Source organism: Podarcis pityusensis (genome assembly GCF_964106645.2).
Source record: "Podarcis pityusensis genome assembly, chromosome: 9".
NCBI classification, from domain to species: Eukaryota; Metazoa; Chordata; class Lepidosauria; order Squamata; family Lacertidae; genus Podarcis; species Podarcis pityusensis.
In genome coordinates this window covers 17909645-17935246 of record NC_138034.1, presented here as the reverse complement: position 1 = coordinate 17935246, position 25602 = coordinate 17909645, and the positions used below count along the sequence as shown (strand labels likewise).

Sequence of the window (25602 nt, the reverse complement as noted above, 5' to 3'; positions counted from 1 at the left end):
TTGATCACCTGTATGGGCTCAGGCTTAACTCTGATTACCACCCGCCCCCTCTCAGAATCTAACTTAGATATGGGGCAATAATAAAGCCATTAATTCATTTCACTAGTTCCACCATCTATGGAATTCTAATATCATTGGGCTTACCAGTTGTAGAGTTTGTTAAGCAAGAAAGGCGTCATCTAAAGATAGTATTCTAGCTAGCTGCCATGCATAGAGCCATCTGTACCACAGTCGGAGTTACTGCCATGAGGGTAGAGACAGGTCACCTGGTCACACCTTTAGCTCTGCCTATTTTATTGTGCTTTTCCTTTTGACTGCTCTTCTGTTTGGCTACTACTTCTGAAGTGAGGCTTCTCCTAAATTCACAGGGATGCCCCACATCTTTTAACATGTTTTTAAACCCTGGAAGATCAGGATTCACAAATGCATGGGGAGGCTCCATTAGAACAGGAGATCCCCCATTTCAGAAGTAGAATTATTATTATTATTATTATTATTATTATTATTAATATCCCACCCATCTGGCTGGGTTTCCTCAGCCACTCTGGGTGGCTCCCAACAGAACATTAAAAACACGATAAAAGATCAGACATAAAAAAAACTTCCCTAAACAGGGCTGCCTTCAGGTGTCTTCTAAAAGTCAGATAGTTGTTCATTTCCTTGACATCTGATGGGAAGGCGTTCCACATTGCAGGTGCCACTACCAAGAAGGTCCACTGCCTGGTTCCCGTTAACCTCACTTCTCGCAGTGGGGGAACCGCCAGAAGGCCCTTGAAGCTAGATCTCAGTGTCTGGGCTGAACGATGGAGGTGGAGATGCTCCTTCAGGTATATTGGGCCGAGGCCGTAAGAATGCAAGTAACTTTAATATCAGACCAAGCACCCATCTAGTCCAGCATCCTGTTCTTATAGTGGCCAGCCACACCTGAGTGTGACAACACTCTTCTCTGTCCTGAATCTTCCAACTTTCAGCTTCACTGGAGGACCCAACTTCTTGATTTTTCATGGGAAAGGGAGGAAAACTTGTTTCAATTCACATTCTCTGCACTATGCATAATCGAAAACAGTCAAGAGTCACGCAGTGATGAGCAGTGCTTCTTCATGGCACTGTAGAAGGCTCTTTTTAGAACTGTATGAAACCAGGTGAATTATAAGAAGAAAACTTGGAAACAGGCTTTTTTAAAGGGACTTTGTCCATATATCTTGAGAAAATATGGGCAATAACAGCTGCCTGCTTTTAAAGGCACTGAAGACACTACTAGAGAGAAAACAGAAGTACAGTGGTACCTCGGGTTATGAACTTAATTTGTTCCAGAGGTCCGTTCTTAACCCAAAACCGTTCTTAACCTGAGGCAAGCAGGTTATTCATTCACCTGAACCTTCACAACTTGCATTACAGACAGACATACAAAAATGTTGAAGGAAGTATTCATAGTTACTTCCCGTGCCAATGTGCTGACCTACCCCTCTTGTAACATATTGGCTGTCTGCCTTTTGGTGAAACATTCAATCCAGGGAGTGGGGAGACTCATGGACAGATAAATAAGAAATGCAGAAATGAGAGGAGACATGAGGAGAGATACGATTTTGATGGAAACAATACTTTCCGAGCTTGATCTTCCTTTTCTTTTCAGAGTTGTAACTCAAGAGAAACACAAACGGCTCTCCAAAGCAATCCCGTAGGACTAGCCCACAGAAGTCGTAAATGTTTGCTCCAGTGCAATGTTATCATAATGTTGCTGCAGTGCTGCCAAAATTTAACATTTGTAGTTTGTAGTTGTCACTAATCCACATTCTAAATATTTATGGGTCGGTGCTGCAGGCTGTACAATTCAGCTAAACCAGTAAAGTGCTTAAAACATGGTACTCTCAGAATTGGCTCATTTCTTATGTTCTGACACTGGTATGGGAATCGCTTTGCCATGACCCAGTTCCATGGTCAGACAGAGGCTGTTGAACATTCATGTGGGAAACATAGGTTCCTACATACAAATGTCACAGAAGTACCTAGGTTAAAATCCACAGGAAGCAGCCCCAGTGCCACAGTGGAAAGACCTGAAGTTATTGTGACTAAGGCCACTGAAACAGGAACAACAACCAGGCCCTGGTTCAATATTCACATATTCAAGGTAAGATGTATTAGAAATGTAAGCTAAAGACATCAAAGCAAGTGAAGAGGGGAAACATCCTGGCAAGAGAGGGAAGAAAAAACAAAAATATCACGGAAAGTAGAGGGGCAAATCCATCCATTTGGTACTCTTCTTCTATAAAACAACTGTTGAAGGGCAAACATTAAGTGAACTTGAGCCTAACATAGCTTAAATGGAAGAATGATGCTTAAATGATTTATGGAGGATGCACATGAAATGCAGGGCAATGCAACTAGCAAGATTTAAATGAGACAAGTTCCAGTTTACTTAGACAGGTTATACAATCCAATTCAAGCTTAGCACTATTGTGTCCCATTCATATTAGTGGAACTGACTTAAATTGGGCTTGGTCATGACCCTAATTTGCCAGCCAAAAAGATTTTGTGCAAGTGTTTTACCTTAAGACCCACCCAAGCTTAGTTCAAAAACATAATTGCCTGTGCATTTTGTTTAGTGGAAATTATCTACCTCCTTATTTGCATAGCTCTTTTCTCCTAAAGCTTCCCCACATACAGCAAGTTTTTTTTTGCTTTGCTTTCCACTACATGAATGCATGCTTTTTTCCCCCAGGGTGTGTCTTTACCAGCGAAGGTATGAATAACCTCCAATTCACAGCCACCCCAACTCACAGGAGAGAATACTGTCCTGCAGCTAGGCCATGAAAACATCAGCTTCTACCTACTGATGCACACTTTCGGGAAAGCCAGACCACATTTATTGTATACATGTATCTGTATATCACTATAATATATTTGCTTCCCATCTCTGTTCTTCCCAATGGCCCCATGCATTTTTGTTCAAAGAGAACACCATTTCAAGAAGGCCTGGAAGACAGTGTCCATACTCCCTGCCCCTCCATTTTGCTGCGTTAATTTACCTAATAATACCTGCCCTTTACCATGGGAAAACGAGCACAGAGCTTTTTCTCTCTCTTTTTTTTTTTATATAAAATAAGCATTAAAGGTTTCTTTTTTAAAAAATAGCTTTAAAAGAAGAAACTCTGCATTCAAATGTGTGTAGAATAAATTTCAGAAAAAAACCTACTACATAGCAGCAAGGCTACATTAGACTTTTCGATTTCTCCATCGTGTCCTTGGATAGATACACCACCCAGTAGACCATATTAAATGCTCCAAAGGTGACGGGGAACAAAATGCGTGCATATTTGTCTATCTTACTGGTGCCAGAGCTTGAGGGTGGGGGAGGGGGAGGAGGAGGAGGAGCGACGACTGACGACTTTGAAGGCGCCCCCAAAGTATTTGCTGTAGTCTGAATCTGCTCCAGTCTAGATCCAAGTAAACGGTGAATGGTTGGAGATCCAGCCGTGGCTTGCTGGGGTATATATCCTGTTAAAACTGGGGTAGAGGGAGGAGCTGAAGGAGTAGCTCTTGCAGAAGCCAATGTTTCTGATATGCTAATTCGGCTGAAGGGGTTCGGACTTGATGCTGAAGGAGATCGGGGCATAACGTCCGAAGGCCCCTGAGTTACCGTTGAAGGTGGCATGGAACTGTTTCCTGTATCAATTCTCCTGACGCTCTCCGTTTCCGCCTGTACGGTGGTATTAGTTCTTTTTCTTACATTTGAATTCGAGTCCGTGCTCTGCAATATGAAAAGGAACAACATCAGAAAATATCATGAGCAGATGAAATCGCGAGCAGGATTTGAAATATGAGCAGCGGTAGAAAATTTGATAATATATGAAATCGAAGAGAATCTCCTAGGCGAAAAGTTTGTTAAAATGCAATATGTAAATGGGATGGGATTAAGAACAGCACAGAGGGGAAAGCAGGAAGTCAAAGTTTAAAGAGAAATGTATAACAAATTTGGGATATGGAATTTATATCCAAAAATTTTAAAGTTTAATAAAAAATTGACACAAAAAGAACATCTGCAGCTTTAGAAAGAATTTTGCATGAGCAAAACCCTGAAATTTAGGAATGCGGCTAGGGCATTCAGTGCAGATTTGTTGGTCAACATGAAATCTCTTATTCCCATTACATAGCAACATATTCATATGGCCAGTTAGACAATCACAGTTAGAAAACTATCTCACTGAATTTTCGTTACGATTTGGCAATGTAGACACTAGACAGCTATTTTGGTTGGGTTGCTGATGATTGAGAAGCTATTAGGCATATTACATAAAGTTATATCACGGTAGAATTCCAGACTGTAGCATTTCATACTGCAGAGTACAGGGAGTTATATGGTCCCCTACATAAAGACCTCCCTAAATGTAATAAACCAGTCGATCAAGGTCATGCTAAAACTTTCAGCCTGAAGAGCTACTTTGCATAGAGTAGACGGAGGTTACATACAATAGACAAACCCCTCAATGTGAGGGAACTTTCCAATGTGCAGTCAGAAGTGGTCCAGTCCATTATTCTACCACTTCTGTCTACAACCTCATTCTTGTAATATGTTGAAAGGCTCTGACAACAGGGACAATATCCATGGGAAAGATCCATGTAATGCAAGCCACATCGATATTTCTGGAAATAGCCCAGGTACTCAGCTGTGTTCTAGCACAACTCTATGCCCATTTTAATAAAGCCCTGGGTAGGAAATGTCTTCAACACACTGTAGTTTGCATAGTTCATGCAGACTGAATTTCAAATCTGGATGTAAAGCTTGTTCATAGAGATTGAACGTGCCAATCTTCCCTCTGGCAGTGCTTGTATGCTTAGCCCAGTGTGAAATGGTGCAGTGTGACTGACCTTAATACTCACAGCTATGGCTAAATGTGGCTCCAATTTTCAGGGAGTAAAAAAAAAAAAATCTTAATGGAATAAATGCCAATGATGTAACTCATTTGAGCATTTTTTCTTCCTGACAAAATAAATCTCGACCCAAAGTAATGCTGTCTCTTGCAGTACCAAAGAACATAGGAATTTGATCAGTCTGTGAAATTTTTTGAACACTGTGGATATCTTTTTGTATCCAGCATTGCTTCTGATGACAAATGGTTTTACAGCAGAATTCTGTATGTGCCTACTCAGAATTAAGTGTCTCTGAGTTCAAAGGAACTTATTTGCAGGTAAATGGGTATAGGTTTGTAGTTTTTAGTTGCAGCCATGCACACATTTACGTCCAAACACACTGCCCAGGCCTGCAGCCACAGCAGGTGCTGTGATTCTCCAGCAGTTTCAGAGGTGCACTCCATTGTCTTGTGAGACAAAAGGATGTCACCAACCCTCTACATGTACAAACATGCAGTTTGATGTATAATTCCATCTCCATTTTTCCAGTGTGCTGATTTGTTAAGGCGTTCATGCTGTTAGACTACAACTCCCATCATGGCTGATCATTAGCCATCCTGGCTGGGGCTGATGGAAGCTGGAGTCCATCAACATCCCAAGAACCACATTGGTTATGCCTTGGCTTGAGTAAGTGGAATGGGGAGCGGAAATAAGCACAGGCAACGTTGAGGAGAGTTAAAAGAATGGCATGACTGCAGAATGGCATACACTTAGTAGAGTCCCTTTGTTATACGTACAACCTAACATGTGGCAGGATATACCACATATACTGAGCTTCACAATTCTTTCATCTCGAAAAGGGGGGAAGAGCAATGTACCATGTGGACGTACACACAGGTTGTGTAATTGTGTATAGAAGTTTATAAAACTCTGAGAGCAGAGCATTCACTGCTACTTAAGAAATCCTTGACAATACAGTGGTACCTCAGGTTACATATGCTTCAGGTTACAGACTCCGCTAACCCAGAAATAGTACCTCAGGTTAAGTACTTTGCTTCAGGGTGAGAACAGAAATCGTGCTCCAGCGGCACGGCAGCAGCAGGAGGCCCCATTAGCTAAAGTGGTGCTTCAGGTTAAGAACAGCTTCAGGTTAAGAACGGACCTCCAGAACGAATTAAGTTCTTAACCCGAGATACCACTGTAAAGCACTTTAAGCCTTCAAAAATGCAGAGAAATCCAGTGGCAATGTTCACATCTTTGAAAACACAGAGTAATTAAATGGTAAGGAAACTTGGTTATGCCATCGAGCGGGCTACATGAAGGCACTATGGGGGTGGGGATTTGTTAGGAAGGAAACATAATTTGTTTCCCACACAAATCATTTACATTTGAAGAGGAACCCAAAAATATGATTGTGTGCAGCCACAAAAATGTATAATAAATAGGAAGACCTCTTTCATGTGGTCTTTTGAACCCTATTGCTATTAAGCCTACTGCCAGCTTTTCTGCCACTTGAGAATGCACGGCATGAAGAGACAGAAGAAGAATAACAGTGAAAAATAATACCGTTAAAAGATAAAGGTTTGTTTTTAGGACCTCTGCCTGGTATGTTATTATTGTTTGTTTACTAGAGTGGTGATTATGCAGGGTGTTGTTTTGATGAACAGGATGAGTTTTTTTATGAACAGGGTAACCTTTGATATTGTTCCCCACAGAAACTGATACAAAATACATTGACATGCAAATGCTTTCCTTTCAAAATGGAATCCGAAGCACCTTATTATGGGGAAAAAAGAGAGTTTAATTTTCCTCAGAGGTGTTCTCTGTTATGCATTCAGCTGACAGTTTGCTCCTGGCCTTTACTTCAGGTAGGCCAAAACTTGCAGTATTAAGCAGAATTTACTTCTGAGATCTCCCCCTGCTGCCCCTTCCAGAAGCATTTAGTCATTACCTATCCAACACAATGTTTTGAATATTCTTTGTTTTGAAAAGGGGTGTGTGTGTGTGTTTGACAACCAGAAACAGCAGAGTTTTAACTTTTTTTATTTCTCCCAAGGGCTCGCACAAGATGCTCTTTTCATCAGTACAGTCACTTGTGGAAATCTTATCAGCTCTATTTGGCACAAAGGTATGATAACTAGGCAAACTTCCTTGCAGGCATGTATAAATATTGTAATTAATGCTGCAGCCGTCTCTTTCCAAATGGAAGCACATTTAATTGACCGTGTGTAATGCAATGGAGTATGCCGTTGGCATAATTTGCTGCAAATCTGTCTAATCTATTGTTAAACATTGTGGCAGCTCTGTTCAATAAGATTGTGTGTCTCACCTTATGGTTCAAAATCCATCTTGATACAATAAGGGGTGGTGAGGGATGGGGGGAGAGGAGCTACTAATCTCTGTTTGCAAAAACAACTCACAGATCTTTCGCTGCTTCCTTCTCACCAACTAAACTCTCTAGGTGTGACCGCTTGTTATCAAGCAAACGTGGTGCTCAAGTACAAGCCAACCCATGCTCTTTGATTTTTAACAAGGTTTGCCCATTAGAAACAGCTGTTCACCTGCAGTGCAAATTTTGAAGAAGAAGAAAGTCCTCTGAGCCACCGTAATCCTCCACTTGAGCCAGAAAAAGAAGTATTATATTGTTTTGCTCGTATTAGCAGCTTATGACAAGCAAGCCAATTTTGCACTCCAGTGAAGTCGGATTGCAAATTTAGCATGAGCTGAAACTGTGCATCCCAGCAAAAGCTGAGATTTGCAGCAGGTAGCTCACCTGCCTATTAATCAGCACCACAAAAATTACAAACAAAAATTACAAACAGTGGAACCAAATGAACAAGTAAAAAAACATACCACAGTAGATTTAGAGAGCAAGACACAGAATTCCAGAATATCATGGAGATGGTATATCTAAATGCTTCCTCATATGTGATGGCTTACAATGTGTAGGAAATATTTTACATGGGGGAGCATGAAACATAAAACCATAGACTTAGAGGGCATCTCCTCCAACCTTCTGTTCAGTGCAGAAAACCCAAAGCTGAATCATGTTCAACTGATGACTAGCCTGCTTTGAAGTCCTTCAGCAAGGGAAAGCCTCCTATCAACCCTCTAAATCAGGATTTCCCAGACGTGTCTCCAGCTGTTTTTGGACTACAACTCCCATGACCCTTAGCTAGCCAGTGGTCAGGGGTGATGGAAACTGTAGTCCAAAAACGGCTGGAGACACAAGTTTGGGAAACCCTGCTCTAAATCAAAGATGAGTGTTGTCATCCAAAAATATCTGGAGGACCACTGGTTCCCCATCTCTCCTCTAAGTAATCGGTTCCATTGCTGAACTCCTCTAACCACCAAAAGGTTTCTCCTAATGTTCAGCTGAAATGTCCCCTCCAGTATATGGGACACTGATCTCTCCCCCCCCCCCCCCAGTTTGAGTCATGGCTTCAAGTTACAAGAAAGGAGATTGTCAGGAAAAACTTTCTGACAATAAGAGCTGTTCAACGGTGGAACGGTCTCCTTCAGGAGGTTGTGGACTCTGCTTCCTTGGAGGTTTTGAAGCAGAGGTTGGATGGCCATCTTTCATGGATGCTTTAGATGAGATTCCTGCATTGCAGGGGTTGGAGCAGATAACCCCTGGGGTCCCTTCCAACTCTACAATTCTATGATTCTATGACATCCAATTATATGAAGATAAGGAGTAAATCTTTAGCTCTTATAATGCTGGAGATCAATGATGATGAGGATCCTATACATAACTTAAAAATTAAGCACTACACTAAAGCTAAAAGAAGGCAACTCTGTCCACAGACATACAATCCAATATATGTATTATGATCATTAGCTCTCACACATTGAAATAAACGGGACTTAAGCATGCTCAGCTTGGGCTGGATGATACTCCATGCATTACGAGTTGCAGGGCATCTCTTGCAGGCATAGCTTGCAGGCTTCTGGGCAGAATCTGCCCAAGGCTTAGACACTTAAGCAGCCTAGAGAAACATTGCAGGGATGCAAGGCTGCTTCAGATATGTATCTGCCCCACAAGCTGAACAACTGCAGAATTTAATATTTGGGATCTTCCTAGCACACAGCAGCCAACACTCTTATTCTTCATTCTAGAATCTACCCTGCCCTCCCAGTCTACTGGGAAAGACTAACCCAGCCTTTCCCAACCTGGTGTCTTCCAGATGCTGTTGGACTCATATCTGACCATTGCTCATGTTGCCTAGGGGTAATGGAGCAACATCTGGAAGGCAATAGGCTGGAGAAGACTGGACCAGCCTATGATTATTCTAAAATGGTAACTTGAATGAAGGAATGGCACTGTCGCAGTAGTTAGAGTAACACCACATTCAGTGTTTTGCTCTCCGCCGGAAGCAACATGCACTGAACTGGCATGGAGATGGATGGATGGATGCCAATACAATGGCATCATGTTATTGTGGGAGATTAGTAGCCAAACCTAGCATGCATGTTCTTGCTAGTTAGCATGAGAAGGGGCTAATACAACAGAACTGCATTGCTGATACTCAGGTACTCAAACCATAAAAATACAATTGGGAGGAAGGGCTTTGTGTGATGTCATTTCCCCTTGCTGTTGGAAAGGAAGGAGAAAATGGTATTTCCTGTTCCTCTCTCTCTTCTGTTGACCAGCAATGGATGCAAGACATGCCTTCACTTGCTCCAACTTTAGGTACATGCCAAAAGCTGTACCTTTACCTTTACCTATACTGTAAGTATAAGTATTTCCCCTGCATAGTTTTTACTGCTGCCATTGCTGTGAACCAACGCAATATTATAAGGGAGTAATTCATGTTTTTAAACTTACTTCCCAAGTTGTTGCCTGATTCTTTGTTGAGCAGGGTGAGATAGGGAGAGCCATAGCTCACTCCATGGCTGGACTTGCTCAAAAAAAGGGTTTTACAGTCTAATTTCTATGCTTTTAATTTTGCTGCCAAGGGTGGGGTTCTAAAACTCCGCTCAACCCCCACAAATGGGCACCTGGAGGGATAAATCACAATTAATATCCTCTCCTGCCCATTAAATCCCATCCCACAGTTATGTCTTTCTTTTACTAGACCTTATTTTTGTAAAGTGCCTAAAGGTTTTCTTACAATCAAGCAGCGTATGCATTTTATTAAATAAATAAAATAGATAAAAACCAGCAGGGAGATGGGTGGAAAGCCTTATGCTGATAGCAGACACATATCCTCCAAAAGAACTAGTTGGGCTCCCACATGGGATTTTTCATGGAAATCATTATTATAGTCTTCATGCTCCTGAGTTAGGTTCTTCTTGTTTTTATTCCATTAAATTGTATATTTAAAGATGTATGGATTTTCTTTTAAAAAAACAAAACAAATTCTTGTGATAAAGCATTTCCTTGCGAATCAGGTCAAGGCAAAATGTTTCCTTTTCTGGTAATCTCCTAATCTTTATTAGCACAATATTTAACCCTTGTCATGTACCCCTGGAGAGTATAGCTTAGAAACTAGGTCAGCTTCCAGCAAACCCTCTTCTAACATTCGGTGTCTGCTTCAAAGTAAATGATAGGATTCCTCCCCCCCCGCCCCAAACTAAAAGTTAGTGGCGATTCAAACTAGCAGAGTTTATTCTCTGATTATCTAGGCTGGTTTCCCATGTAGCAACTACAGGTTGGGTTTTAACTTCTGTTCCGAAGCCAGCACAAAAGGAGGCATGCTAGTTCAGAATGTTTTCTGTTATGCTCATTATCTTTCACTCACAGTTGTCCTCCAATGCTCTGTTTGTTGGAAGTCCTCACAAAGAAGCCCCATTGGTGGCTTGGGCAGAGCAATTTGGCATGGGGAGGCCGGGGTGGGACTGGCATGCGCGTCCCCATGCTCCCTGCTCATGTCTTCGTTCACTATTCAGGCACAACTAAAGGGTTAATTCCATTAGCGCTGAAATCAACTAGCCAAAAGGGATAAGGCTGGAGGTGTTGCTTAGCAACCATGAAGAGGGGCATAAATTTGCTGAGGTACCATGTTTCCTGATTAGTTCTGTAGTTCAGAGGGAGTTTTCCCCCTTGTGTGTTTGGTTGAATGTCTCCCTCTGATGTACAAAGAAAGACAAGACCTCTCTGTTCCTTTCCTCTCAAATTATACCAGTGTCCTCAGTACTGGTGCTGACATTTAAAGCCCTAAATGGCCTCGGTTCTGTATACCTGAAGGAGTGTCTCCACCCCCATCGTTCAGCCCGTACACTGAGGTCCAGCACCGAGGACCTTCTGGTGGTTCCCTCACTGTGAGAAGTGAGGTTACAGGGAAACAGGCAGAGGGCATTCTCAGTAGTGGTGCCCGCCCTGTGGAACACCCTCCCACCAGATGTCAAGGAAATAAGCAACTATCCTACTTTTAAAAGACATCTGAAGGCAGCCCTGTTTAGGGAAGTTTTTAATGTTTAATGCTGTACAGAGGAACTTTGGGTTACATTACCAGCACCCCTGGAAGTGTTTCTCTGCATTCACTTGCATGCGCAGAAGCGGCACCTCCAGTAGCGAAAACTTCAGGATACGGCCGGACCTCCGGAACGGATCCCATTCGCAACCAGAGGTACCACTGTGTTGTGTTTTTAATATTCAATTGGGAGCCGCCCAGAGTGGCTGGGGAAACCCAGCCAGATGGGTGGGATATAAATAATATTATTATTATTATTATTATTATTATTATTATTATTATTATTATTTGCTATCAGGTTTTATTTTCTCTCCAGTCTCCACCTGCATCATTTAAGTGACTTTGCTAACACTATTTACTCTCACACTATACATTATGACTCACCAAGCCAGACTCACATGGCCTATCAACCATCTATTGCGGCTTGTGAGATACTTAACAAACTTCCCTTTCTGAAGTTCAAGCAAGGCAAAAAAAAACTCTCAACCCCTAGGAGACTCATTGAGCATCTCTGTAGCATCCCTCTAGGGCAGGAGTAGCCAATGTGGTGCCTTCCAGATGTTTTGGACTGTATCTTTCATCGGCCCCAGCCAGCATGCTTAATGAGAAGAGATAACAGGAATCCTGAATACTGCGAATAATTCAGAGAAGTTTTTAGGTGAACATTCAGTTCATCCTGGCTACTGGCAAGGCTTCTTTGGCTTCCTTGATTTTACCTTATATAAACAGAGGGTATGCCCTGGAATAGAATTATAAAATAATACCCCATATTCCCTGCAGTTGCACATTGCAGGAGATGATGAGTAGTGATAGGCCTTTAGGAATAACTTGCTCAGCAATTCTGATCTTCTCATTAAGGATTCTCAATAAGCTTCGGAGGAACTCCAGGGTTCCACAGAACATAATTTGAAAACCACTGGGGAAGCCGCAAAAGATCGAGGGGTGTGTGTGTGTGCTGTGTGTGTTACAAGACTGTTGGAAGGGGCAAAACAACCTTCCTCAAGGTCAAACCCCTTGTCACAAGGGAGGGCATCCATCTATCAGCCTCACACACAGTAATCCATACAATCCAAAGCATGGTGTTTATAAGTAGCAAGTAGCAAAAAGGTACTAACCCTCCAAATAACAAGTAGGTGCTTTTCCTTCTTAGAAACTAAATGTAGGGAGAGCTGTAAATCAGTGGCTCAGCATCTGCTTGCATGCAGAGGCTTCTATCGCAGGTACCTTCAGTTATGAATGGGAGCGACCCAGACCTCCAAGTGTCCCTATTTTCCAGGGACAGTCACAGATTTACAGAAGCCATCCCTGTTTCTGATTTGATCCAGGGCAGCTGTCTACCAGCTCCACCTGCTACACAGGCTGAGACCCTACCTGCCCGCGGACTGTCTTGCCAGAGTGGTGCATGCTCTAGTTATCTCCCACTTAGACTACTGCAATGCGCTCTACGTGGGGCTACCTTTGAAGGTGACCCGGAAACTGCAATTAATCCAGAATGCGGCAGCTAGATTGGTGCCTGGGAGTGGCCACCGAGACCACATAACACCTATCTTGAAAGACCTACATTGCCTCACAGTACGTTTCCGAGCACAATTCAAAGTGTTGGTGCTGACCTTTAAAGCCCTAAACGGCCTCGGTCCTGTATACCTGAAGGAGCGTCTCCACACCCATCGTTCAGCCCGGACACTGAGATCCAGCGCCGAGGGCCTTCTGGCGGTTCCCTCATTGCAAGAAGTGAGGTTACAGGGAACCAAACAGAGGGCCTTCTTGGTAGTGGCGCCCGCCCTGTAGAACGCCCTCCCTTCAGATGTGAAGGAAATAAGTAGCTATCTTATCTTAAAAGACAACTGAAGGCAGCCCTGTTTAGGGAAGTTTTTAATATTTAATGCTGTATTGTTTTTAACACTCAATTGGAAGCCACCCAGAGTGGCTGGGGAAACTCAGCCAGATGGGTGGGGTATAAATGAATTATTATTATTATTATTATTATTATTATTATTATTATTATTATCCCAGAATGTCACTTTTCCTTAGGATGTCCCTATTTTCATCAGAGAATTGTTAGAGGGTATGGAGTTATGTGACCCCCAAGCCAATGAGATAAGTAACAATACAACCTTTAGAAGACATCTTAAGTTTCCTGTGTTCCTACAAATGGATTAACAAGCCTAATTTGAAATGTCACCATAAGTGACCTTCAGATCAATCTTGTTGGATCCGTATTTCCTGTCACAAATCTTCTGAGGCATCTTCTCCCAAGCTACACTCCACCTGTGTATTTTCTTTTCAATTATCTTCAGACTGCATACTATAAATATGAACTCCTGCAAGCCAATTACTTCTTATGACTTCACCCCAGCAAAGAAACTCTGAACCTAGAAGCAATCAGAGGCGAAATGAACTCTTATATGTAACCCATTTTTATTTCAGATGAAATAAAGTTTCTTGCTGGAGTGGAGAATAGGGCCCATGAATTTTGCATGATTTTCCAGTTCGTGGAAACCAATTATTCACTTGTTGCCTCAAAAATATGGGTAACGAAAGAAAAACAATTTAGATAAAGCAGCACGGCAAGCTTTTTTTAAAATGCTATTATTTTATGAGAAGCTGGGGACAAATAAAAGAGGGGGAACCTGGGGGGGAATGCAAGAAAGGGTGATTGCTTTTGCAGTGCCCATAAGGAAAGGGCTAGTAAAAACCAATGTAGGGCAGTATTTGTGCATATACAATGAAGTAACCAAAGTTAAATTAGCTTACGAAGGGACATGTGAAACTTATAGCCTTTGGAGGCCTGTTAGGAGAAGTTATTGCATTGGGTTAACCAAGAAAAAAATAATAATTGCTTATGCTTTAGGCCAAATGTTGGTACTTGCGGTGGAAAGAGCGGGGGCAGGGAAGAGTTTAATTACAGAAGTACAAGTAAATCTCAGAAGCAACCAGAAGGTTTAAAATTATTTCCAAGTCCCATCAAACTCTTTTGTTACATTTGCATTCATATCACATGAGACTGGCCATGGATGGCTCCAACAGGGTGCCATTGCGTCCTGCTTTACAGATGACAATCCTTTAACTGAAGAAGACGTCTATCTGAAGGGCAGCCTGGCCCAAGTCCAGTTTAAAAATGAGGAGCCATAAGAAAGGAGAAGAAAGGCTTTGAAGTTGCCCATCAATAGCACCTGAATAGGCACGCGGGCCACCTTGCCCCAGTCTCCTCCACTGTGGTGAGATGTGTTCTTATTTAAATTATAGTAATTATATCTGGGGGACACGGGTGGCACAGTGGGTTAAACCACAGAGCCTAGGACTTGCCGATCAGAAGGTCGGCGGTTCGAATCCCCGCAACGGGGTGAGCTCCCATTGCTCGGTCCCCGCTCCTGCCAACCTAGCAGTTCGAAAGCACATCAAAGGGCAAGTAGATAAATAGGTACCACTCCAGCAGGAAGGTAAACGGTGTTTCTGTGCGCTGCTCTGGTTCGCTAGAAGTGGCTTAGTCGTGCTGACGTGGAAGCTGTACGCCGGCTTCCTTGGCCAATAAAGCGAGATGAGCGCCACAACCCCAGAGTCAGCCATGACTGGACCTAATGGTCAGGGGTCCCTTTACCTTTACCTTTAATTATATCTGGATTGACATCTATACATATACATTTTCATATTATATGCAAATCCATGTCCTTCTCGCTTCCTATTTACTTATGTACTTCTTCTTTTCTGGTGATGTTTTAATATGGGGCAGTCAAAGTGCTTTTCCTTTCCTGCTCACCACTTTCTTTTTTAAAGGCTTGCCACCACATCAAGCATCATCTTGACTGGCTGCAGCAATCTTGTGGCTTTCCTGGGAATAAAATACCCTTGCTATGTTATCATTCCCAGGAGTATTCTTCAGGGGGGGCGGAGATGGCTGATCCCAAGGGGAGACTTTGAACACTAAGTGTGGGGCCTGGGAGTGAAGAGGAAGGAGACTACAGCTCCATGACATGTAGGATTTATCAGCCCTGTTGTCTCTCTCTTCTTGGCTGATTGGCAAAGGAACCTTTTCCACTTGGGATGGATCTTAAACCCTTGTTCCTCACCCCTGAGTTGAGCATGCGCTGGATATGGCAGCTGTTCTGTTGCTGTAATATTTTGAGTCCGAATGTAAAGTACAGGCAGCAACCTGATCCCCAGCCTTGACAGCCAGTTCAGATTGTGTGATAGCACTTTGATGATGTGGCTTTATCTCAGGGTCAGCCTAAATGAGCTGAGGATTCATTTTATACAGCAATGTCTCATGTGGATGTCTGCTTCCGATAACAGTTTAATGGAGGGTAATTTCCTTCAGATGCGTCAAGTGAAAATAAAAGCCTCTGCGTTTCCTGTTCGTTTTATCACACCCTTAAAACATGGCACTAAATAAGGAATGTATACAATTCCATCTCTGCCTGCAGGATCCAATCCACTTTCTTTGGACTGGGCCAAGGAAATTTTTTGAGAATATGCAGCCTGAAGAATGGTCTCGGAAAGGATTTTCCAAAATGGCGTTGACACATGGTAGACACCAATTTGAAAGATAGAATTGTGAGAAGCCTTCCTAGCTTCAAAGCTTTCTAGCTTTGAAAATCCTGGTTAAAAGTGTACAGAAGAGTCACATCATGAGTCCCAGGATCATAGGTTGGATCCAGTCCCAGAAACCAAGCCCACAGCAAGTCCAGCATCCAATCTTCAAAGTAATCATGGCGGTACAATGTAGACTGAGACCACAGCATGCAAAGAAAGGAAGTTCAATCGTTCCTTTCCCCACTATGATTTCCCCCAGAATCAGCCCAACACCAAGTAGTGAAAGGTAGGTGGAAGCTCCCATTGATGCCCATGGGAGCTTTTTTCTATTTGCTACTTAGAGCATGGAGGCGGCTGGGAAAGATGGTACAGGAGATTATAAATAAACCTTTCTTCCTCACATGCAGTGATCCTGATCTGAATAAGGGCCCCACAAGCTTACTTTTAAGTTTAAATATGCTACATGGAGCTGCCTACTCTTTAACATAATCTATATTTTTGACCTTCAGACCTCCTTGCCTATCTAGGAAAATGGCAACAAGGAAGTAAAGCAAAGAGGTCTGGTTTTAAGGGGAGCAAAAGAGTGTACAGGTTACATACGCTTCAGGTTACATATGGTTCAGGTTACAAACTTCGCTAACCCAGAAATAGTACCTGGGGTTAAGAACTTTGCTTCAGGATGAGAACAGAAATTGTGCTCCGGCGGCACGGCGGCAGCGGGAAGCCCCATTAGCTAAAGTGGTGCTTCAGGTTAAGAACAGTTTCAGGTATCTCAGTTTTCGAACGTCTCCACTGACGAACATTTCGGTTTTCAAACACCATAAACCCGGAAATGCTTCAGTTTTTGAACACACCTCAGAAGTCGAACATGCTACGCAGCTTCCGCTGAGTGCAAGATCCTGAGGCCTAGCTTTCGGCTGTTGAGTTTTTGGTTTTCAAATGTTTCAGAACTCGAACTGTCTTCCGGAACGGATTACGCTCGAAAACCGAGGTACCACTGTAATTGCTACTGGTGTTGCAGATGCACTGCTTTCTGCCTTAGTAACACTGAAATGTTACTGTAGTAACACTTAGTAACACTAAGTAACACTGAAATGTAAGATTGAAGGGAAATGACAAAGAAGTCAGTTTAAGTAAGGGTGCAGTCTAGGCTGTGGACAAAAGTAACAGTCTCAAAGGAAGCTAGAGGACAGTGGAAAGCAAGATGGGTTCAAACCACCCTAGAATGGAAGCTGACCATGCACTTCAACCCTGTCCCAGCTTTGAATGCACTTTTGGTCAACATTTCACTAGTCACGTTTTAATGCATACTGTATTAAATAGGCTAAATACCGTGGGTGCCTCTTCTGCACAGTTTTCCTTCTGCATAGGAGTTGCTGGAACTTCAGGAGCAGATCTCGCAGCCTTCCTTTTGGCTTTTTCCATCTGAATGTTAGTGAAATAGTTGACAGCTGCAAACTCAATCAGCGCAGAGAAGACGAAGGCGAAGCACACGGCAATGAACCAGTCCATGGCGGTGGCGTAGGAGACTTTGGGCAAAGAATGCCGCGCACTGATGCTCAGAGTTGTCATGGTCAAAACCGTTGTTATCCCTGTAAAAAGAAAAGAAGCAAAGCAACGCTGCTGCATTTGAGAATCATATCAATTTTTTAAATTAAAAAATCACTCCAATATATTTGGGGCCATAGCCAAATACAAAATGGTGCAAGTTGAAATAGTTTGGAAGTGTTTCAACACTCTCCTTACCAAAAAGGGGGGGAGGAGTGCATTTGAGGATTTCATTAAAAAGCATTGAGACAAATGAGACCCCAGCTGAAATTAAAGTGGGGAGGATGAAACACTGCATGAGTGCGGTATTGATTGATTGATTGATTGATTGATTGATTGATTGCAATCATATCCCTTTTCCCAGCCCAAGGAACTCAAGGTAGTGTCAGGGCTGGGCCCAGATGTCGGTCAGCACACAGGAAGCAGAGACTATTGGTGCAGCTAATTCTTTATTCAAGAATATGGCATACAACTTAGCAACACTTCCAGCAGGACTTGCCCTGCTAGTTCCCAGGACTGACAGTCCTCACCTTCCACTTCCTCTAGGGCTCCTCCTCTGCCGGATGTTTTCCAAGCAGTCTCAAACTTCACCTGGGCACCTGTAATCTCTGCTCCACTCTACACATCGCCTTGCATGTCCTTGGAGACTAGTGGAGAGGGGAGTTTGTCGCAGTAGGAGAGGCAGGCCCCTGGAATTTTTCTACTTTAGCCTCTGAGTCAGAACAGTTCCCGGTCACCAACTCTCCTTGCTCCCTATATCCTGCTGCCTCTCGGCCTCCAATCCCTCCTCCCACTCTTCTCCCTCTGACCTCCATCAATTTTCTTGGCTCTGAGCCTTCCTCCTCTGGGGTTTCCCATGGGGATCTCCCGCCTGATGCTTCCTACCACTCTTTATCATCCAGCCAGTCTGTGACAGGTGGCATACATGGTTCTCCCCCTCCTCAGTTAATCCCCGCAACAGCCCTGCAAAGTAGGTTTGGCTGAGAGGCAATGAGAGGTCACCCGACAAGCTTCTAGGTAGGTTTGGCTGAGAGGTCACCCAACGAGCTTCATGGTCAAGGGCAGATTCGAACCCTCGGTCTCCCAGGTACTAGTCCAGCATTCACTGGAGAGCCAGTGTGGTGTAGTGGTTAAGAGTGGTAGACTCGTAATCTGGTGAACCGGGTTCGCGTCTCTGCTCCTCCACATGCAGCTGCTGGGTGACCTTGGGCTAGTCACACTTCTCTGAAGTCTCTCAGCCTCATTCACCTCACAGAGTGTTTGTTGTGGGGGAGGAAGGGAAAGGAGAATGTTAGCTGCTTTGAGACTCCTTCGGGTAGTGATAAAGCAGGATATCAAATCCAAACTCTTCTTCTTCTTCTTCTAGCCACAATGCCACACTGACTGTTAGTGTCTAAGTTACTCCAGTGTGGTGAAAACTCTCCTTTAACAGCACCATAACTATTTTAGATTAATGCAGAAGTTAAAACTATGGCCTCACCCATTCCATATTTTTTATTCCTAGCTACTAGAGATAGCCAGGATCCATGAGACATCACGGGCATTAACATGGGGGCTGCCATTACATACACACCCTAATATCATTTGGATACAGTTGCATGCACTCATTATAAGCACTGAAAACAAATTCATAATTTTACATTAAAATGGAGTCATTACTTCCGTGAAAGAATGCCTAGAACTCTGACTGTGGTCAAAAAAGTTTTCATACTTGAAAATTGATCAAGGTCTTGGTGGACCAGTCAACTGATTATTTTTACGCCTGTTTTAGCAATTGAAACCTGCTGTGCTATGTGCTGTATGATTTTCCAGTGTATTTTTAAAGACATACCACTACAGATTGAATCCCTGGGTCCAATACATCTTGTTATTGCTTTTTAAAAAATCTTACTTAGTTGTGGTCTACGTGACCCCAATAGCAATTAAAGCGTTTTATCCAAGGAGGGTGGGGGGGGGGCAAAAACCTATTTTTTGCAAACCTAAAAGGCTCCACTGAAGCTCAGAGCTCTAAATGACAGTGATTCCACTGCAAATTCTGTTTATGGCTCTCTCTCTCTCTCTTTCTCCACCAGAAGGCAGAGAGGAAGAATGAACTCAATATTGCTTTAAAATAACATGAGAGACTATACATTTTAATAAAGCAGCCAAGGAGACAGCGGTATGTGATCAAATACAGCAGTACAGTGTTCCTCCTGACAGTTCTGTAATATAGCTCTAATGATATGGAACAATCCACTTACAGCTCTAGGACTGAGGCTGCAGCTTGAATTAGTACAGAGCATAACCACCTCGGGGAAAGGCTCTCTGTGTTCTGCAATGCTGTGTGCATGTGTGTGCATGCACACATGTGCTCATTCCAGCAAAAGGAAAGCTGTGCATGGAAAGTTTGTGTTTAGACTGTACACTTTCAAAACTGCATCTGTGTCACAATGCACACTTGAGACATTATTATTATTATTATTATTATTAATTTATTTATACCCCGCCCATCTGGCTGGGTTTCCCCAGCCACTCTGGGCATCTGACAGCACATCTAAAAACATATTTAATGTGGATTCAGGATCACCTGAAGCGTGGGTTTGGTATGCACATTCACATCTGCCTTGCGATGCAGAAGAGGATAAAGAAATTAACAGAAGCATCAAAAGCAAGAGTATGGGGAAGCAGAGAGGAGGTGACCTCACTGAAAAGACCTACACTGGCTCCCAGTACGTTTCCAAGCACAATTCGAAGTGTTGGTGCTGACCCTTAAAACCCTAAACGGCCTCAGCCCAGAATACCTGAAGGAGCGTCTCCACCTCCATCGTTCTACCTGGACACTGAGGTCCAGCGCCGAGGGCCTTCTGGCGGTTCCCTCATTACGAGAAGCAAAGCTACAGGGAACCAGGCAGAGGGCCTTCTCGGTAGTGGCACCCGCCCTGTGGAACGCCCTCCCACCAGATGTCAAAGAGAAAAATAACGACAGTACCAAACTTTTAGAAGACATCTGAAGGCAGCCCTGTTTAGGGAAGCTTTTAATGTTTAATAGGTTACTGTATTTTAGTGTTTTGTTGGAAGCCGCCCAGAGTGGCTGGGGAAACCCAGCCAGATGGGTGGGGTATAAATAATAAATTATTATTATTATTATTATTATTATTATTATTATTAACTACAGTCCATTGAAATGAGGCTGAGCCCAAGGGATCTTGGGTAGAAAACTCTCATTTCGGAGCAAGTTTCCTTACTCAAGATTGGTGCCTCTAACAATGGCAGGCCAGATACCTAATAAAATAAAGATCGGATACTGTAAGGGGCACACACTACATCAGCAAACCAGGTTTCAGCAGTCGACAACATCAACTATCTGGCCAAACTGGGGGCACTAAGAAACAATGCAGGGTTGCTGAGGACCATTGGCAATGCACGATAACTGTCCTTTTCCCCCCCACCCCGGCCTGAGGTGTGAACAGAGACATGGAATTTGGAAGGTTGCCATGGTAACTGGGTGTGATGTCACAAGAAGAGGTTGGGGTCTTTGGCATGAGGCCTGAGGACAGCTGAGAGCTTGGCTGAAGGCAGGCCGGGTGAGATACCTTGGACTCCAGTGCTGTACGGCTGTGGGGAACAAGCCCCTCTTAAGCTGACCATGCTGACTAAAGGTGTAAATATGTGTAACGAAACCATATTTCTGAAGACACATCCTAACTCTCATGGGAACACAGGCCCTAGGTGAGCTCCTGGAACCCCCTGGAATCTTGCCACAGCTTAGCAGGGAGCTGCTCTCCTTGCTGTGTCCAGCAGGGCAAAAGTTTGAAGACTTGGCCTCAGATCCATGAGGAATCACCCCAAAGAGATGATTCCCTTCTGGCAGCCTCCAAGAGGCAGCCACTTTCCAGATCTCATGCTGGGGAGTTGGGCAGTACAGGCAGAAAGCACAGGGGGGGGGGGAAGTGTGTTGCATTATGTAGACAGGGATTGTATCCTACTGGAAGACAATTCCTTTATTTGGGAACTTACACATTTTATTTTGAAGGGGCCTTTCAGATTAAAATAGTAATTCCAAACATAACAAAAGACTACTGTTAATCCTTCTGATTCTCTCTGGGTATATACACAGAAGCACAGCAGAGAAGTGCTCCCCGGATATTTAATTGTTAAGTATTATCCTATCGTGTATTTCATTAAAAACTCAAGTCTTTTTAAAGAGAGTATCAGATTGCCTAATTGGCATATGAATGCTAATATATTTATGTTGTAGCCTAAACTGTGACTGTTCTTATTCCTCTCGTAATCCAAATAGAACTGTTGACATCGATATTAATGGGAACAATTCACTTTGCTTCTTGGAGGGGAAATGGCAGGATTATCACTTGGCACTTTTTAAGGAAGCTCTTTATCTGTTAAATCTTTCTGCAGGAAGGCTACTAGGAATGAGATTCATCTGGGAATATGGAAAGAGAGCATACCCTCCAACATTTCTCCAATGAAAACAAGGACATCCCATCCCATAATAACCCTTCCCTATAAAGGGCTGCCTTCAGATGTCTGAAGAAGAAGAAGAAGAAGAAGAAGAAGAAGAAGAAGAAGAAGAAGAAGAAGAAGAAGAAGAAGAAAAGTAGTTTGGATTTGATATCCCACTTTATCACTACCCGAAGGAGTCTCAAAGCGGCTAACATTCTCCTTTCCCTTCCTCCCTCACAACAAACACTCTGTGAGGTGAGTGGGGCTGAGAGACTTCAAAGAAGTGTGACTAGCCCAAGGTCACGCAGCAGCTGCATGTGGAGGAGTGGAGACGCTAACCCGGTTCCCCAGATTACGAGTCTACCACTCTACACCACTACACCACACTGGCTATGAAGGTTGTATAGTTACTTATCTCCTTGGCTTGAGGTCACATAACCATACCCTTCAACATTTCTCCAATGAAAATAGAGATGTCCTAAGGCAGGCGTGTCCAAAGTCCGTTTCGGGGGCCTAATCCAGCCCGCCGGTCAATTTAATCCGGCCCCTGTGGCAGTATATGTCCTTGGGTAAAATCCTACTTCAATCTAAAAAAAGTTCAACAACTTTGGCCAGCCCTCATGCATGTTCACTTCATCAAATCTGGCCCTTTTGGAAAAGGTTTGGGCACCCCTGTCTAAGGAAAAGTGGAACATTCCAGGATCAGATTAGAAACCGAGATGGCTTCTGTAAATCTGGGACTGTCTCTGGAAAATACAGACACTTGATTAGTCTGCTTCTGGTGAGTGGTATGGCATGGGGAGCATAATATTTGCCTCAGACAGAGAAATGTCTTAGCTGGGCCTTGCCCTTCCTCTAGTCTCACACCTAGAACATCTCACTGTTTCATAAGCATTTTTTGCAAAGGAGGGGGATGATGAAACCCTGAACCATCATGTTTATTTTACATGAAGCTGGCTCACATTAGCTATCCCTGGCTCTTGGCATCAGCTGTACTTATAAGAGCTTCCCATTGAAAACTTTTCACCCAGACAAAAGCTGCTGGGTCTCTGTAAACATTAAAAATATAAAGAGCTTCTTCATGCCTGCTTGAAGATGGAGAAATGTAATCTGAATGGCTATGCAAGACCCTGCTTCTCATATAATCAAATCTAACAAGACAAAGGCAGGCCGCTGGGAGCCTGAAGCGCCTCTGATGGGAAAGAGAACAAACAAAGCAGGAAACACTGAACTGTACTTCTTGGAATGATGGAATTTTCCAAACTTGCTGAATGACTGCTAGCTAGAAAAAAAATCCAAGGAAACTATACAGTATTTTTTTAAAGCATTTTCACCTTTGAGCACAAAGACCAGCAAATGAAGGTTTATTGCTACAAACTTCAGGGTGCGTTCAGATGGGGACTTAATACCACCAATGGTTTATTGGCAACTAGGTTTTTTGGTCCCATCATCTCCTTGCAAATAGAAGGGGAAGAAATGGAGGCAGTGAGAGATTTTACTCTCTTGGGCTCCATGATCCCTGCAGATGGTGACAGCAGTCATGAAATTAAAGATGCCTGCTTCTTGGGAGAAAAGCAATGACAAACCTAGACAGCATCTTAAAAAGCAGACATCACCTTGCCAACAAAGGTCCGTATAGTTAAAGCTATGGTTTTCCCAGTGGAGATGTATGGAAATGAGAGCTGGACCATAAAGAAGGCTGATCGCCGAAGAATTGATTCTTTTGAAATATGGTGCTGGAGGAGACTCTTGAAAGTCCCATGGACTGCAAGAAGATCAAACCTATCCATTCTGAAGGAAATCAGCCCTGAATACTCACTGGAAGGACAGATCCTGAAGCTGAGGCTCCAATACTTTGGCCACCTCATAAGAAGAGAAGACTCCCTGGAAAAGGCCCTGATGTTGGGAAAGATGGAGGGCACAAGGAGAAGGGGACGACAAAGGACGAGATGGTTGGACAATGTTCTCAAAACATGAGTTTGGCCAAACTGCGGGAGGCAGTGGAAGACAGGCATGCCTGGTGTGCTCTGGTCCAGGGGTCACGAAGAGTCGGACACGACTAAACAACTAAACAACAACAACAAAGTTTTTTAACTGATTGGATTTTCCATGGAAAGGGTAAGTCTAGATTAAAGCTGCAATACCTGGTTTCCTGGAAGTAAGCCTCATTGAGTTAGGTGGGACTTCCAAGTAGACACTTCTAGGCTTGTTAGGTAAATAAGGAGAAAAATACAGGCTGGCATTTGGATGACATTGTGTGGAGCTCAAGAAGCTTGCCAGCAGGAGCAGCACCCATCCTACAACAAATAGTTCTCTGGCAACACACACAGTACAGCAAACGCATTGCTAAATGCTCATCAGCCTTACTTATACAGGACAGTCAAAGGCAACAATGTTATTTAAGTTACCATGGATACTTTCCATCCTTCTGAGCTCCTCTTGGTGTGGGTAAGCCAACCCCAAACCCCCTTTGTAATTGACAGCCACCCACCACAACCCATTACAGCATACACATCACCACCTGCCTGCTGGGTGCACATACAAATACTATCCCACTAAAGATAGTCATGTCAGCCATGGGGGTGGGGGGAGAATCCAAAATTCCTCCAATTCAGAATCCTGTCTCCCAGGTCATTTGTGTGGGGTGTCTGTGTGTGAGAGAGAGTCTCCAACCAACCCTCTAAATCAGGGTTTCCTGAACTTGTGTCTCCAGCATTTTTTGGACTACCATTCCCATCATCCCTAGCTAGCAGGATCAGTGGTCAGGGATGATGGGAACTGTAGTTCAAAAACAGCTGGAGACCCACGTTTGGGAATCACTGATCGAGTCATATTAGGAGTTCAGGGCAACTCAAAAACTTTTGTGACCTTTTGGTTAGCCCAATAAAGGCATTGCCCTAATATGGATTTCTGAATCCATCCCACCATTATTTATTTATTCATGAATTTAATAATCTGCACTTTCGTAGAAATCAAGCAAGGTGGAGTAAAACATATAAGGACAAAATCAACAGCAGAGCCATAAAAACATCGATGAAACATCAACGTCATCTCTGACAAAACCTATTTATCAGGCTTTAATTTATTATGGGAACCTGTCTGAGCAGAGACAACTTAGGCTTAGGTGGGGATAAATCTATACACCCCAAGCAAAAATGGATCTATATCAAAGCACTTTCAGTTCTGTAAAACCTATTACCTTTCTACAGCCTCAACAAGAAAAGCCGCCACTGGAGTTTTCTTTTGCGATTTCTTGCTGGGATGAAATGGAGGAGGGCTAAGTAATACATACATATTCAGATTTCTCTTTCAGATGGAAAGTCCGCCCCTGCCAGGCCTAATTTTAACCTCTTTTATTCATCTCCCTCTGAAATGTACTGCTTAATAGGTCTTTTGGTTCAATGGTCTCCACTTGATTAATCCTTCTCCAATGCATGGCAATGCTGAGGTTTAGAAAGATAACTTCTTTAGAAAATTGCTTCAGCTGTATCTGTATTCTCCTCTCCTTTGTCAGAAACCCAGATTTTCCCCCTCAGCTCCCTGTGCGCTGCCTCCATGCCGTTTGTCTCCTCTTGCTTTCAGTGTCAATTGGAGCATCCTCTTTCAAATTGCATTTTAATGTGCTTCATTCTAATATCGCGTAATCGATTTTCCTAATTGCTTTTTCAATTCACTCTCGCCAAGGCAGGAGGAGAAAGGGGCCTGTATGAGCGAAGCTGACATTACAGATTCAGAGCCTGAGGGCATACTCCTTCCTTGGCCAAATCTCTCATTCAAATCAGCTGGGCTCCTCAAGAAGACTAAAAAGACATACAAAGTC

General features: G+C 43.3%; 1 protein-coding gene and 1 long non-coding RNA gene across 3 annotated transcripts in view; one reads left to right on the top strand and one right to left on the bottom strand.

Annotated features, from left to right (window-relative positions):
- Positions 1-2716: 2716 nt before the first annotated feature.
- Positions 2717-25602, bottom strand: part of GABRA4 (gamma-aminobutyric acid type A receptor subunit alpha4) — a 60733-nt gene continuing 37847 nt past the window's right edge. Inside the window, exons 8-9 of the mRNA XM_081020027.1 lie at positions 17127-17386; positions 2717-3748 (exon numbers count right to left, since the gene is read on the bottom strand). Of these exons, the coding sequence (XP_080876153.1) occupies positions 3209-3748; positions 17127-17386 (800 nt within the window). The 3' untranslated portion in view covers positions 2717-3208. The remainder of the gene's footprint in view (positions 3749-17126; positions 17387-25602) is intronic.
- On the top strand, positions 20833-25600 carry LOC308484988. Of its 2 annotated transcripts, none has more exons than XR_013990270.1 (3): positions 20833-21050; positions 21738-23900; positions 25471-25600. It is a non-coding gene; the product is annotated as an uncharacterized lncRNA (long non-coding RNA). The 2 variants fall into 2 exon arrangements; XR_013990271.1 differs by having other exon boundaries at positions 25467-25586.